Source organism: Medicago truncatula, chromosome 7, assembly GCF_003473485.1.
Source record: "Medicago truncatula cultivar Jemalong A17 chromosome 7, MtrunA17r5.0-ANR, whole genome shotgun sequence".
Lineage (NCBI taxonomy): Eukaryota > Viridiplantae > Streptophyta > Magnoliopsida > Fabales > Fabaceae > Medicago > Medicago truncatula.
Genome location: NC_053048.1, coordinates 1,601,928 through 1,618,578, shown reverse-complemented (window position 1 = coordinate 1,618,578; position 16,651 = coordinate 1,601,928). Strand labels below are relative to the sequence as shown.

Sequence of the window (16,651 nt, the reverse complement as noted above, 5' to 3'; positions counted from 1 at the left end):
GACAACACTGGTACCTTTAATTTTTGGAGTTGATAACAATAATTTGATTAGTCATGTACCTGTTTGTTCATCTACTAAGGTTGCATGTTAGAATGAAAAACTTTTCCAATTACTCTGCGTAATAGGATTATTGCAGACATTGTAAATTTAGAATGTTGTCATTTTCTTGTAATGTTATTGTTGAGATTGTCTTCAAATTTGTGGTCTGGAAGAACAGGGAAATCGTGACACGATTTTGGTATCGTGACACGATTTCGGGTGCCGTGAGCTAGGTTGCAGGGGTGCAAAATCGTGACACGATTTGGGAAAATCGTGACACGATCGTGAAACTTGCTCGTTAAGTATCCTTGATAAGGACTGGTCGTTCCTTGGGACGGACGCAAATCGTGACACGATTGGGAAAATCGTGACACGATTGGAACAGAGGAAGACTAGTATTTATGTGTTCTTGTGCAGATTTGAAGGAGAGAGTTGGAAGAGAGAGAGACTTGGGGAATCAAAGGGGAAGCTCTAGGGTTTAGGGTTCTTTGATTAGAGTATCTCTTGGGTTGAAAACATGGGAAACACCTTGTAGAGAGAATCATTGAGTGTCTTGGTGAGATTGGGAAAAGGGTAGAAATTAGGGTTTGTTCATAGTGAACTTGTCAAGCTAATTTCTTGTAACCTTTTGTATCCCTTTTGTAAGAACTCATTTGATAGTGGATTGGAGAGTACAATCTCTCCTCCAGAGTAGGTCAAGTTTGGACCGAACTGGGTAACCAATCTCTTGGTGTATTTGTTTTCTTCTTCCCTCTCCTTGTTTATCTTGTGATTGTTGCTTTGTGTTTCACACTTGGTTCCTAGATTAGATCTAGGTGGTGTTTTATTGTTTCTTGCTTGCACAATATACTCTGTTCGGTGGTTACCACTCTCCGTCGCTCCACACATCATTATTCTTTGTATTGGTGTGGTTCGATCCGACCTTGGAGGCTCGGGGATTCACAACAATTGGCGCCCACCGTGGGGCAACGGTAGTGATTTGGTTTAGTTTGTACCATGGGTTCAAAGTGGGATATTGAGAAGTTCACCGGGCTTAACAATTTCGGGTTATGGAAGGTGAAGATGCAAGCGGTGTTGATTCAACAAAAGTGTGAGAAAGCTTTGAAGGGTGAAGGTGCGTTGCCGGTCACCATGTCACAAGAGGAGAAGACCGAGATGGTGGACAAGGCGAGGAGCGCCATTGTCTTGTGCCTTGGGGACAAAGTTTTGAGGGATGTCGCGAAGGAACCAACCGCGGCATCGATATGGTCTAAGTTGGAATCGTTGTATATGACCAAGTCGTTGGCTCATAGGCAATTCCTTAAGCAACAACTCTACTCATTCAAGATGGTGGAATCAAAGACCGTGATGGAGCAATTGGCGGAGTTCAACAAGATCCTCGACGATTTAGAGAACATTGAGGTGCAACTTGAGGACGAAGACAAGGCTATACTCTTGTTGTGCGCACTACCGAGGTCATTTGAATCCTTTAAGGATACCATGCTCTATGGCAAAGAAGGCACTGTCACCTTGGAAAAAGTTCAAGCGGCTTTAAGAACCAAGGAGTTGACCAAGTCCAAGGAATTGAGAGCGGATGAAAACAGTGAAGGCCTTAGTGTGTCAAAAGGAAATGGTGGAGGTAGGGGCAGCCGAGGAAGCTCAAAGAGCGGAAACAAGGATAAGTATAAGTGCTTTAAGTGTCACAAGTTGGGACACTTCAAGAGGGATTGTCCGGAGGAAGATGATAGCTCCGCGCAAGTTGTGTCCGAGGAGTATGGAGATGCGGGTGCTTTGATGGTGAGTTGTTGGGAGGAAGGTGAAGGTGAGGGGTCTCACCTTGGTATTGATTCCTTGTAGACGGTGTGGTTCGTCTGGAGAGACGTTAAACACTCAACGTCAGCCTGGAGAGGCGGTGGTGAGAATACTCGTGGTTAGTCTGGAGAGGCGGTGATAACAATACTCGTGATCAACCTTTGAGTATCCCTTTTGTAAGAACTCATTTGATAGTGGATTGGAGAGTACAATCTCTCCTCCAGAGTAGGTCAAGTTTGGACCGAACTGGGTAACCAATCTCTTGGTGTATTTGTTTTCTTCTTCCCTCTCCTTGTTTATCTTGTGATTGTTGCTTTGTGTTTCACACTTGGTTCCTAGATTAGATCTAGGTGGTGTTTTGTTGTTTCTTGCTTGCACAATATACTCTGTTCGGTGGTTACCACTCTCCGTCGCTCCACACATCATTATTCTTTGTATTGGTGTGGTTCGATCCGACCTTGGAGGCTCGGGGATTCACAACAGTTATTGTTCAAGTTGAAGAGAAATCCAATGAATCAGTTGAAGAGTAGAAATCCATTTCTCGAGATCAAGTTTCAGACTCTAACATGGTCACTGCGAATGCTGTTCCTAATGCTCATTCTATTAAACCATGTTCAACATCCAAGACACATTTCCCTAGGAACACAAGGAGGGTAAGGAGGAAGTTTGGTCCTTAGAGTTTGATTATTTATTTCTTCGAGAGTTACAACATCAAAATCATAATGTGTAAATTCTGGTTTAGTTGGTATATATTTTGCTGCACCAAGAAATGAGTTCATTATTACATTATGTGAATATGTGGATCATGCTCTTTCTTGAAGGATGCTTTTATTTTTATTTATTGAAGATATATTATTTAAGGAAGTACTGTTTCTTGATGTACTTGGGAGATTATTACTTCAATAACTGAAAATACTGAAGGTGAGAAAAACACAAGAAGGGGGGTTGAATTGTGTTTTCTTTTTCTTAGAAAAATCTTCTTCTGATATCACTTCAGAAGCTGTTTGAGAGTGCTTCTGATGTGATAATACTTCAGATGCAATTAAATTGCTTCTGATGTATTGTTCAGAATCTGATATGCAGCGGAGTAAAAACAGAGTAGATATGTCTCAGAATCAGAATCAGGGTAACGTTCAGGGTGATGCTATTTCGGGAGGACATACTATAGACTTATCTTATGCAGTGACATATATACGTAGAACAATACATTAATTAAAGGCTAAAATATGGTTTTAGTCCCTGCAAATATGCCTCGTTTTAATTTTAGTCCCTGTAAAAAAAAAATTGTTTTTGGTCCTTGCAAAATTTTTTGTTTTTGAAAATAGTCCCTGACCCCACTTTTGTGATGATTTGCATACGTGACACATTATAACTGAACCAATTTTATAATTTTTGGTCCCTGCAAAATATTTTGTTTTTAAAAAAGGTCCCTGCAAATTTTTTTATTTTTTTAAATAGTCCCAGGAGGGACTATTTTCATAAACAAAAAATTTTGCAGGGACCAAAAACAAAATGTTTTTTTAACAGGGATTAAAATCAAAACGAGGCATATTTGCAGGGACTAAAACTATATTTTAGCCTTAATTAAAATATCAAAATTGGCGTGTGAGAATGAGATTGACCAACGAGCATATGCTAGTAGTCACACAAACATTATAAAGGTTTTTTTATGGTCATTCATTAGATCTAAAACAAAAATTTATGAACTATAGAAAAAATATATAATTTCAAATTTCCTTGGTCCAAAAATGTTGATTGCCTTTCTTATTATTTGCAGTTTGATTGTGGGAACTCAATCCGCTGCCACTGTGACATCTCAACTTCAAATGGAAGCAAATGCTATATCGAATAGTGGATGGTGGAACACCTCTGATGCACGATTCAATATCTCTGATCGTTGTAATTGGCATGATATATGTTGCAACGATGATGGAAGCATAAAAGCTATCAACATAGACCCTTGGAGATCTCCACTTGCAACACCCAACTTGTCTACTCTCAACTATTCTACTTTTAACAATTTAGAAAGACTTGTTATAAGGTCAGCTGAACTAGAAGGGACTATGCCAAATGAAATTGGTCATCTCTCTAAGCTCACTTATCTTGATCTGTCTAACAATTATATTGAAGGTCAGGTACCTCATTCACTAGGAAATCTCTCCATGCTCACTCATCTTGATCTGTCTGGCATTTATCTTCTAGGTCCAGTACCTACTTCACTAGGACATCTCTCCAAGCTCACTCATCTTGATCTATCGCGCAATCATTTTGAAGGTCGGATACCTCCTTCACTAGGAAATCTCTCCAAGCTCACTCATCTTGATTTGTCTGCCAATTATCTTAAAGGCTAGGTACCTCCTTCAATAGAAAATCTTAGACAATTAAACTACCTAGACATCTCTTTTAACAATATTAATGGTTCCATCCCTCCTGAATTGTGGTTGCTAAAAAATCTCACTTTCTTAGGTCTATCTAACAATAGTTTCAAAGGTGAGATACCTTCTTCACTAGGAAATCTCAAACAATTACAGAAGCTAGACATCTCTCACAACTACATTGAAGGTTATATTCCTTTTGAGTTGCGGTTCCTCAAAAATCTAACTAGATTAGACATCTCTCACAACAACCTTAAAGGTTCCATTCCTCATGAGTTGGGGTTCTTGGAATATCTCTCTTCATTAGATCTATCTCACAATAGACTTAATGGTAACCTGCCTACTTTTCAAACATATCTTACTGATTATGTAATTTACGTAGACTTCCGTCACAACCTCATTAGTGGTCAAATCCCTTCTCATATTGGATTTTATTGGTCACTTAATTTAAGCAATAATAATCTCACTGGAACAATTCCCCAATCTCTCTGTAATTTATTCAATTATTATGTGGACATTTCATACAATTGTTTGGAGGGTCCCATTCCAAATTGTCTTGATCATATGGAAAATTCTGATGTATGTTCATTTAACAAATTCCAGCCTTGGTCACCACACAAGAAAAATAATAAATTAAAGCACATTGTTGTCATTGTTCTTCCGATCCTTATTATTCTAGTCATAGTCTTCTTACTTCTCATATGTTTAAATCGTCATCATCATTCTTCTGAGAAGTTGCATGGAAACTCAACAAAAACAAAGAATGGAGATATGTTTTGTATATGGAATTATGATGGGAAAATAGCATATGATGACATCATCAAAGCAACAGAAGACTTTGACATGAGATATTGCATTGGAACAGGAGCATATGGAAGTGTTTACAAGGCACAATTACCATGTGGCAAGGTTGTTGCCTTAAAGAAACTTCACGGCTATGAAGCTGAGGTTCCATCTTTTGATGAGAGTTTCAGAAATGAAGTGAGAATATTATCAGAAATAAAGCACAAACATATCGTGAAGCTTTATGGATTCTGCTTGCACAAAAGAATCATGTTTTTGATATATCAATACATGGAGAAAGGAAGCTTGTTCTCTGTCTTGTATGATGATGTGGAAGCTGTGGAATTCAATTGGAGAAAAAGGGTTAACACTGTTAAAGGAGTTGCATTTGCTCTATCTTATCTTCATCATGATTGCAATGCTCCAATAGTGCATAGAGATGTATCTAGTAGCAATATATTTGTTAACTCTGAGTGGCAGGCTAGTGTTTGTGACTTTGGCACAGCTCGACTCCTTCAATATGATTCATCCAATCGAACTATAGTTGCTGGAACTATTGGATATATTGCTCCTGGTAAATTATATTAATCTTTGATATTCTTTCTTTCTTATTTTGTTTTTTTCTTCTTCATTTCTGTATGATGCAAAACATGCATATTCATAGTCCCGACAAATAACATACAGTTGTACTTACAAAGTTGATTATAACAAATTATATAGTTGCTTATATGTGTGTATGTGGACTCTTTTTAAATACTCATTGTGATTTGATCAATGCAGAGCTTGCCTATACTATGGTTGTGAATGAAAAGTGTGATGCATATAGTTTTGGTGTTGTAGCACTTGAAACTTTAGTTGGAAGGCATCCTGGAGATTTACTGTCATCACTTCAGTCAACATCGACACGAAGTGTCAAACTATGTCAAGTATTAGACCAGCGTCTTCCACTTCCAAATAATGACATAGTTATACGTGACATAATTCATGTTGTCGTGGTTGCATTTGCATGCTTAAATATCAATCCTCATTCTCGACCAACAATGAAACGTGTGTCACAAAGTTTTGTCACTGAACTTACACCATTAAGCATTCCTTTGAGTGAAATTTCAGTGCAACAACTAATGAGTGAAGAACTCAATGCATTATTTTATATTGAGAACCCTTGAAAGAGAAACTTGAGTGTGTTATTATTCAATAATAAAGACGTTGTCTTTTTTTTCTTTCCCAAAAGTTGTTGAAAAATGCTGTAAAACTTTGTTGTTCTGATAAATCAAACATAAGTATATATGTATTCACATTTTTGTTTGTGTATAAAATTGAATTAAAAGATAAAGGCATTCACTACAATTCAAATCATAGATTTGCTCCAATTCAAATCGTAGTTAATGCGCAGTTAAAGCGTAGCAGATTTGCTACCTTTTAGGTGTGATTTAGCTGTCATACTGGCTGTAGCATGGAATGGGCAGCAAATTACCTAGCAAAATATTACCTAGCCAATCGGTAACTAATATTTAGAAATTCCTAGCTATTTTCAAACTAATACCAAGCAAAATACTATTCAAAATTTAGGTTTCCTAACTATTTGGCTAAGATATTGACAGAATAATTTTAAAGTAAATCTCTAGAAGAAATTACGGTTCGATATGAGCTACCAAAATTGGGTACATTCGTTGAAAATTGTGGCGCTATATGAAGCAACGGTGATTGATGGATTAGTGGTAAATTGCCGCGCAATCAAAATGAATTGTGGCGCGACCCTGACACTGAAACCTATTACACAAAACTCAATTGTCAAATCAGAAGAGGGTTTGATTTCCTAAGGTTCTTTATAAATAATGTAGAGACTATGTTCTTATGATTTATTTTTCTCAAAGACTAAAAATTATCTTTTTCTTCTTCTCAAGAACTAAATTGGATCTTGCAGTTTTCTTTAAGGACTAAAATTAGTTTCACCCAAATAAAAAAAAATCCACTTTCAAAGAAAATTGCATTTAATTTGTGAGAAATTCTAATATGAACCACCTAATACTTTAATTTTTCTTTAAACTCCAACGACAAAAGATATCGTCTGTCAATAGTATATTTTAATGATTCTAATTATTTTTACAGATGTGCAGCTTGTTTGGTTATGGTTATGTTGTATTTGGGTCTTGTGGAATGAAAGAAATAATAGAATTTTCAAGAACAAGGAATGCACCATTCACCAACTGTTAGATAAAGTCAAGTTACACTCCTTTTGGTGAATGAAGACTACTAATATTAATGTTCATTTACATTCTCATTTGTGGTGATCCAGACTGGTTGTTTGTATGGGATTTGCTAATTTATTTTGTTGTTGTTTCCTTGCTACTTGATTGGTTGTATATTGGTAAAATTTTGAACTCCTTTCTCGCACACCTGTGCTTTTACGGAGTCACCTTTGATCGTAATATATTTCATTTTTTATTGTTAAATTTTTTTTATTTTTACAAATGAAATAATAAATTAAATGACATCGGTTTGATTAAAACAAGAAAAAATAAATATATAGATCGTATTGAACCGATATTAATTTTGTCACACTCTTTATCTCTTTCACTCTTCACACTTTCTTGATACATTCAAACATGACCCATTGACGAAGAAAAACACACACGCTAAAGGAAACTAATTAATGCAGAAAACTATGGATCTTTTAAGTCTAGACGTAACCAGTGGGGAAAAACTATTATATAAAATAATTCACTCACAAATAATAAGAGAAATGTGCGGAAACAGATGAATCTCTAGAGTCTAGATTTGTCATAAATATTTTTTTTTTTTATGATAAGTACTCCCTCCGTCCTAAAATATAAACAAAAATTGGTCAATAAAAGTTCACGTATTTTGTTTAAAATTTGTACTAGATATATCAAAAATATTGATTTATTTTTGCTTACATTTTGAGACGGAGGGAGTATGAAAATTCCCCTCGATAACATTGTTATATTTGCTTTTCTCATGTATTTTCACCCTGGAGTAAATATTTTCTGAAAAGGAGTCTGAACTAATATGGTTAAATTTGTTTAATAATAATACATTTACTCGTTTTGGTCCGAAAAAGGTAAAGGGGAATGTTAACATGATTAAAACATGTGATTTTATTTTGTAGGAATTAAAAATAAAATTTGAAATATTTTTTGATTAATGCTTTTTTTAACATTCGTTCTTTTATTGAATGAAATTCATATAAATATGAAGATTTTAAAAATAAGTGTTAAAATGAGTATTTAAAACGGAGTACCTATAACACTCCTTTAAAAATACTTATGAAAGCTTATGAAATAAAAATATTAAAATGGTAAAGGTAAACCACATTGAATCAAAAGTCGTTAATAAATTTCAGGTAAAGTCGAAATGTTTGAACCCCATATTATGGGAAATTGGAAGAAGAAGAAGAAAGATGTTGTTAATTCATAGAAAATTGGAGAAGAAAACATGGGTATATTGGTAACTATACTTTTCATTGAAAAGTTAAAAATTGTGAATCGCTTTTCACTGTCGCAGAAGCTTTGAATTTCAGCTTTAGCAGAACCGGCGTTTTGGATCTAAAACGTGGTTTCACATATCTACTTTTCCATCATCCAAACAACACAAAAAATTGGGAAACGACGTTTGGCAAAAGTAACCCACGTTTTGAGCCAAAAAAAGTGATGTCAAACACATACTTTATCTAAAGTAACATCTTATATTTCTAAGACAACATTTTTATTTGTAGATTCTTTAACCACTACTCTGAGAACACAGATAGCAAGACTCTTATTTGATTAGTTTCATGCTTTAGAACAAAAAGCATACTAAATTTGACCCATTGACTAATAAACTAATGCACAAAACTTTATAATTGACTAAGTCAATAGGCGACTTGGAAAACACACACACGTCTAGTCTCTAAACGTAACCAGGGGGGAATTAAAAACCTTTACATAGAAATAACGGGTCCCTCTCAAAAAAGAAAAGTAATATGTGAGTCGAATACTACATCCGTTCTTTTTTAAGTGTCACTTTAAGATATTTTATACAAACCAATATATTTAATAAATGTTACTACTTTTGATAGAACAATGCATATTTTTACTATAATAACCTTATTCATTTAATCACTAACTTCATACATTTCTCTCTGTAATAAATAAGTAAGGATAATATTGGTAAAACAATATTTAATGTTGCATTGAACTTCGAAAGTGACAGTTAAATAGGAACAAAAAATTTCTCCAAAAGAGACGATTAAAAAGGAACGGAGGGAGTAATAACATAAAAATAGATAAAGTTTACCGTATATTTTTTCAACATTTTGTCGGTGAAACTCATAATTCTAACCATTTATGTGTGATATTTTTTAAATTTGGGAAATAAACTAGTTTTACTCAATAAAAAAATGAAAATTAAAACGAATATTTTTTTTGAAGTAATTTAGTGGCTAAAGCTCACACAATTTAAATGTGAAAAAGTGAGGTATTAAGGGTACTTAAAAGAGTGTCCATTACACTTATATAAAATAATTATGAATGATTATGACAATGAAATTAAGTAAAATGCATTGAACTCAAAAGGATAATAAATTCAGGTAGGTTGAATTGTTTGAGATTGTTCTTGAACTTCATATTAGCCCACAATCCTTTTTTTCGATGAACAATGTTAACGATGAGAATTTTTATACTCATGATAAAATGAAATTTATGGCAAATTTTGTTATACTAAAATGAATTTTGATTTATCATATTTTTATAATTTTCCTATATTTGTCACTCAATATAGCATTACCATCTGATTTTTTTTTCTTGCCGCTTTTAATATGGCTTCTTTTATAAAAATATGGCTTCTTTTAAATTTTGAAATGTATTAATTATTTTTTCACAAAAACATCTCTAATTATTATACATATTCTTTTATACTCTTTTCGTCTCTGAATATATGTAACAAATGGAGTACTATAACTAACTATAAATACTAGATAAATCAATTCATCCTCCTAATTGATAAATTTATACATTATACAAACTGTTAAAAAATTCAATAATATAATTAATTTTTTTATTTTTCGGGACTTTGATAATGAGATATATTATATTTAGTATCGAAAATGATACTTGAGAAGAATTATTGAAGAGCTTAATTTGACATAAAGTTGATGAACGTAAATGGAGGGGTAGATGCTTCAAAGCTTGTTTTTCACGTCCGCACATAAATTGTTAAAAGCATAAAGTTGTTCAAAGCTTGTTTTTCTTATAAATCATAAATGAATGTAAGGTTTTTGATAGTCATTCAGTAGATCTCAAAAACAAAAACAAAATAATAGTTTCAATTTCTTTGGTCCAAAAATGTGGATTGCCTTTCTTACTATTTGCGGTTTGATTATCGGAACTCAGTCTTCTGCTACTGTGACATCTCAACTTCAAATGGAAGCAAATGCAATATTAAATAGTGGATGGTGGAACACGTCTGAAGCATGCTTCAACATCTCTGATCGTTGTACTTGGGATGATATATTTTGCAACGACGCTGGAAGCATAAAAGCAATCAAAATAGACTGGGGAAGCAAACTTGCAACACCCAACTTGTCTACTCTCAACTATTCTGCTTTTAACAATTTAGAAAGCCTTGTTATAAGTGGAAGTGACCTAGATGGGACTATTCCAAAAGAAATTGGTCACCTTTCCAAACTCACTCATCTTGATTTGTCTCACAATTATCTTAAAGGTCAGCTACCTCCTTCAATAGATAATCTTAGGCAATTAAATTACCTAGACATCTCTTTTAACTTTATTCAAGGTTCCATCCCTCCTGAACTGTGGTTGCTGAAAAATCTCACTTTCTTAGATCTATCTAACAATAGATTCAAAGGTGAGATACCTTCTTCACTAGGAAATCTAAAACAATTAGAAGACCTTGACATCTCTAGCAATTACATTCAAGGTTCCATTCCTCTTGAGTTAGTGTTCTTGAAAAATATCACTACATTAAATCTATCTCACAATAGACTCAATGGAAACTTGCCTATTTCTCTTACAAATCTCACAAAATTAGTATACATTGATATTGCATATAATTTTCTCACAGGTATCCTTCCACCTAACTTCGGTCAATTAAAAAAGTTGCAAGTGTTGATGTTAAAAAACAACTCCATCGGAGGAACCTTTCCAATTTCCTTAACAAATATCCCTCTATTAGAAACCCTTGACATTTCTCACAACTCACTCATTGGTTACCTTCCTTCCGATTTTTTTACATTGACAAATTACAAAACTTCCATTGACCTCAGTTACAACCTCATTAGTGGTGAAATCCCATCCATGATTGGAAATTTTCGACAACTTCTTTTAAGCCATAATAATCTCACTGGAACAATTCCCCATTCTATTTGTAATGTTAATTTTATAAACATTTCCCAAAATTATTTAAGGGGTCCCATTCCAAATTGTGTTGATCCTTATAGAGTAATAGGGAACAAGGATTTATGTAGCAACATTCCATACAAGAAAATATACTTCGAATTCCAAACTTGTCTACCTCCAAAGAAAAGTAATAAAGTAAAGCATTATGTTTTCATTGCTCTTCCTATCCTTATTATTCTAATCTTAGCCTTATCACTTATCATATGCTTCAAATTTCGTCATACCTCTGTTAAGAACAAGCATGCAATAACAACAACAACAACAACAACAACAAATGGGGATTTGTTTTGTGTATGGAACTATGACGGAAAAATAGCATTTGATGACATTATTAAAGCAACAGAAGACTTTGACATGAGATATTGCATTGGAACCGGAGCATATGGAAGTGTTTACAAGGCACAATTACCATGTGGCAAGGTTGTCGCCTTAAAGAAACTTCATGGCTATGAAGCAGACGTTCCATCTTTTGATGAGAGTTTCAGAAATGAAGTGAGAATATTGACAGAAATAAAGCACCGACATATTGTGAAGCTTCATGGATTCTGCTTGCACAAGAGAATCATGTTTTTGATCTATCAGTACATGGAGAGAGGAAGCTTGTTCACTGTCTTGTATGACGATGTAGAAGCTGTGGAATTCAATTGGAGAAAAAGGATTAGCACTGTTAAAGGAATTGCATTTGCTCTTTCATATCTTCATCATGATTGTACTGCTCCAATAGTGCATAGAGATGTATCTACTAGCAATATCTTGCTAAACTCTGAGTGGAAGGCTAGTGTCTCTGACTTTGGCACAGCTCGATTCCTTCAATATGATTCATCCAATCGAACTATAGTTGCTGGAACTATTGGATATATAGCTCCCGGTAAATTATTGATTGATATTATGTTCTTTCTTTTTCTACTTTTATTTTTCATTTGTGTATCATGAACAACATGCATATTCATATATAATCCACAAAAATAGCTTATTTGACCATTACTTTTTCAGGCTAAGTTCATAAAGCTGTACTGCTAACTTTCTCCATGTAAAATATTTATTTGAAAAGAGATTATCTTTAATTATTTTTAAATTTCTAAATATATATCTTTTTTAAATAAATTCTAACTAAACTACAATTTTAAATATATGTGTGTTTGTGTGCACCCTTTTAAACAGTCATAGTGATTTGATCAATGCAGAGCTTGCCTATACTATGGCTGTGAATGAGAAGTGTGATGTATATAGTTTTGGTGTAGTGGCACTTGAAACATTAGTTGGAAAGCACCCTGAGGATATATTGGCATCACTTCAATCTCCATCGACACAAAGTATCAAATTATGTCAAGTATTAGACCAACGTATTCCACTTCCAAATAATGAAATAGTTATACGTGACATAATTCAAGTTGCCGTGGTAGCATTTGCATGTTTAAATCTCAATCCTCGCTCTCGACCAACAATGAAATGTGTGTCAGAAAGTTTTGCTACTGAATTGACACCATTAAAAACTCTTTTGAGTGAAATTTCATTGCAGCAACTCTTGAGTCAAGAACTCAAAGCGTTATTTCATATTGTAAACCATTGAAAGAAAAACTTCGGAATTAATTAAGTTGAGTGTGTTATTATTATTATTATTCAATAAATACATTGTCTATTTTTTTTCCGAAAGTTGTTAATTTTAGCAATAGATAAATTTTATGTCAGATATGCTTCATAGGCCAACAAGGTGGGTGTTGCAGTATTGAAAAAGAAGCAAAAACAAAGAAGTAGAATAATTGAAGAAATAGCACCATGATCAAAATAAATTATGGTGCGATCTGATCTACAAAAATTGGGTGCATTTGACGAAAGTTGTGGCGCGATTATGTTTATCCTGAGTAGCTAATCACCTATTGGTTAGGTCTCTCATACTAAACTACTAAATAGTAATATGATTTTTTTAGCTTCTTTGCAAGATATTTTATTTCCTCTGCTTTTTCTTAAACAACCAATAAACTATAAATAAGTTTTTTTTTTTTTGAGCAAAAACTATAAATAAGTTGAAACTAAGTTGTTATGGTTAATTTTTCTCAAAAACTAAAAATTATATTTCTCTTCTTCTCAAGAACTAAATTTGATCTTTCATTTTTTCACGGGGACTGAAAATTAGTTTCACTCTAAAGAAAAAAAAAATCCACTTTCGATGAAAATTGCAATTTATTTATGAGAAATTCTAATATGATCTCTTGATTGTAAATGTTAATGGCCCTACTTTTTTTCAACAATTAAAATAGTAACTTCAATGATACCAGTTTAATTAGAACAACAAAAAAATAAATACATAGTTCGTATTGATCTAACATCGATTAAATCACCGACTTAATTGTAAATATGAGAATCATCATAAGTTTTTGGTTATGACTTATGCCAAATAACTCGCATTTATTTGATTAATTTTATACATCCTCTGTTCACTGTTATAGACAAAACTTTATTTTCTTAGATTCATTCACTAAATGATATATGCAGTCTATATTATAGACCACATGCATAATTATTTAATGAATTAAAAATATGAATTTTTGCTTCTATTGGATATATTTAGGAACAAAAAAGACACAAAAGTTGACCTCATTGACCAAGAAGAACTTACACGCGCTATAGAAAAATGCACAAAACTTTATAATTTATTAAATCAGTAGGTGACTTGCGAGATACATGCATCCCTAGACTCTAGAAGTAACGGGTGGGGGAAAACCCTGACATAGAAATAATGGGTCCCTTTCTAAAAAGAAAAGAAATATGTGGGTCAAGCGTATCTTGCATTCGTTCTTTTATTGGATAAAATTAATATGAATTTTACCATTTGAAATTTTATGTAGGACATATTTATAAATTGTAGTATACACATAAGTTTCGGTTAATAAAAGAATGAGTATTAAAAAAGTATTTGAAAAAGAATGTGGGCAACATTTTTTTATTTTTTTGGAATAGATAAAGATATTTTATATTTGAGATCGGAAATAATAGTGAAAAATGCTCTTTAAATTGCTAAAATTGGTCTCACGTACGTGAAAATTAACCATTTACCCACGGTCGTTTTAACTGCGCTTAAGTGCAGTTGAGAATGCAAGGCAATTCTGGTAGTTTTTATTATTTTTTGAAGAAATGGAAAAAAGAAGCAGAAAAATGCAAACGCGGCTTTTTCAAGTAGACTTCTTAAAATCAAAATCTTATTGTGAATTTGGTTAGCAAATTTAAATAGTTTATACTATTGGATATTAGAAATAGAAATGCATTGCTCAAATTTTCATATGTATCAATGTGTGAGTGTCGTATTTGGTGTATCTGTCAGAATTTCATAGCTTAAAATTTGTGGGATTGGGTAGAGCAATTTTGATAATTTCCAAAAATAAATTATTGCATTCACACTAGCTTAAAATTTGTCGTATTTGGAGTAATTTACATGAGTTTAAAGCTTAATTTGACATAAAGCCGTTCAACATAAATGGAGGGGAAGATGGTTCCTTTATTGGTACCCCACATAACCAATAATACCACAGACTGCATGGAAAAACAAAATCATGTCTTCTTCAAGACTTTTTGCTAAGGAGATAAAGTTATATTCTCGAGTGAATCATCAACTTCGTCCATGAATTTGCAAGTATCAGTCAAAATCGTCTTCAAATTTTGCAAAATATCAATTTTGTCCCTAAATTCGTAAATGTCAATCAATTTCGTCCTTCAAATTAACTGAGGTGTTAACGGAGCTGACATGGTTGTTAACCTCTCACATGGACTGCCATGTCAGACGCCACACAGGTAGGGATTTATATGGCCGATTGTAACCAACATTTTCAAGGACTAATTTGGCTGATTTACAGAAAATGTAAGAATGTCATCTTCCCCAAAGGTTATTTCTTCCCCAAATGTATAAAATTGAAACCCTAATTTTACAATCTTTAATCCACACTCTAAAATTCCCAAAATTCTTTCAATAATTAGTGGTAACGTTCTTCCCCGATTGAAATAACCTCAAACCCTAATTTTTTGATTGAATTCGAAATAAAAAAATCCCCAAAATTCCTTCAAACAAAACTGTTGTAATTGAATACGAAATGATGGGGGTGGGTGTATGGGCAAATATTGTTTAGAAAATTGATCTTCATGTTCAAGTCAAAGGAAAGTGGGAATGAAGTTGTTTGGAGGGTGAGGTTGATGGACAAAGTTTATACTTTAAGAATTTAGCTTAGGTTGATTAAGTTTTTGATAGTCATGGTTTGCTTGTTTGAGTTTGTGAACATGCTTCAGAATTGTACTAGACGTGTGTAATGTTGTAATGAAAAGAGGTTGAAGATAAATCTTCATGTAACCTTTATGTCAAAATATTTACATCAAATTAGTCCTTAAATTTTACGGTTATCCATCAAATCGATCCCTAGATTATGTTAAAAAACATCAAATCAGTCCTTGAAATTATATAACTAACTATCAGTTTGGTATTTGAAAGGCAAACTTTGCAGAACAAAATAGAAAACGTAGAAAACACAACTTGATCTTTGAAAACTAAAAACGAAAATAAAAAAAAGGGCCAAAAAAAATGGTGAAAACGAACAGGAGGAGAAGGTGAGATGGACATGAGACTTGCCTTAATCAAATACCGTTTCGTTTTTCAAAAACCTATTGTTGATCGCTGGCGATGATGATGATTTTGGAGAGGAGAAGGTGATGAAGATTTTAGCGGAAAGGAGAAATGTCAGGGACTTTTGATTGGTATGATTGAAATCTTAGAGGGGAAGGTAAGGATAAATCAGGGGTAAAAATGGAAAAGCAGAAAAAATTGCATTTGAAAAGTGAAAACTGAATTTTTTGCGTTTCCATCAATTTAGTCCTTGTACACGTGACTTCCTTTTTGACACGTATATAAGACAACACAACATGCAGGGAGCCAGCTCAGCATCACTAACGGACCTTTTGGACGGAGGGACCATTTTGATGGACGTGAGAGAAATTCAAGGACGCAATTGATATTTCGCAAAATTTGAAGACGATTTTGACTGATACTTATAAATTCAAAGACGAAGTATACGATTCACTCTTACATTCTCTAGGGATATTACTTTCAATTTTTCATGTTGATACATACTAGGCTTATCTTATGCAGTGACATATACGTAGCACAATTAATCAATCAAAACATCAAATTGTAAAGAATGAATTGACGCGGTTACACAACATTATAAAGGCTTTTGATAGTCATTCATTAGATCTGAAGAAAAAAAA

At 33.4% G+C, this 16,651-nt stretch overlaps 2 protein-coding genes across 2 annotated transcripts; both read left to right on the top strand.

The window, feature by feature from the left end:
* The first annotated feature begins 3,578 nt into the window (after positions 1-3,578).
* On the top strand, positions 3,579-6,154 carry LOC112416445 (probable leucine-rich repeat receptor-like protein kinase At1g35710). The gene is made up of 3 exons (XM_024770263.2): positions 3,579-4,176; positions 4,297-5,562; positions 5,769-6,154. Exons 1-3 carry the CDS (start codon positions 3,579-3,581, stop codon positions 6,152-6,154), a joined length of 2,250 nt encoding a protein of 749 aa, XP_024626031.2.
* Positions 6,155-10,330: 4,176 nt separating this feature from the next.
* Positions 10,331-13,052, top strand: LOC25497449 (probable leucine-rich repeat receptor-like protein kinase At1g35710). Its single transcript, XM_013592029.3, has 2 exons — positions 10,331-12,272; positions 12,589-13,052. Exons 1-2 carry the CDS (start codon positions 10,331-10,333, stop codon positions 12,972-12,974), a joined length of 2,328 nt encoding a protein of 775 aa, XP_013447483.1. The 3' UTR covers positions 12,975-13,052.
* The last annotated feature ends 3,599 nt before the right edge of the window (positions 13,053-16,651 follow it).

Coding starts and splice junctions, on each gene's coding strand:
- LOC25497449 (XM_013592029.3), top strand. CDS start 10,331: ATGTGGATTGCCTTTCTTACTATTTGCGGTTTGATTATCGGAACTCAG. Junction 12,273..12,588: donor TATTGGATATATAGCTCCCG/GTAAATTATTGA, acceptor TGATCAATGCAG/AGCTTGCCTATACTATGGCT.
- LOC112416445 (XM_024770263.2), top strand. CDS start 3,579: ATGTTGATTGCCTTTCTTATTATTTGCAGTTTGATTGTGGGAACTCAA. Junction 4,177..4,296: donor GTCTGCCAATTATCTTAAAG/GCTAGGTACCTC, acceptor TCACTTTCTTAG/GTCTATCTAACAATAGTTTC. Junction 5,563..5,768: donor TATTGGATATATTGCTCCTG/GTAAATTATATT, acceptor TGATCAATGCAG/AGCTTGCCTATACTATGGTT.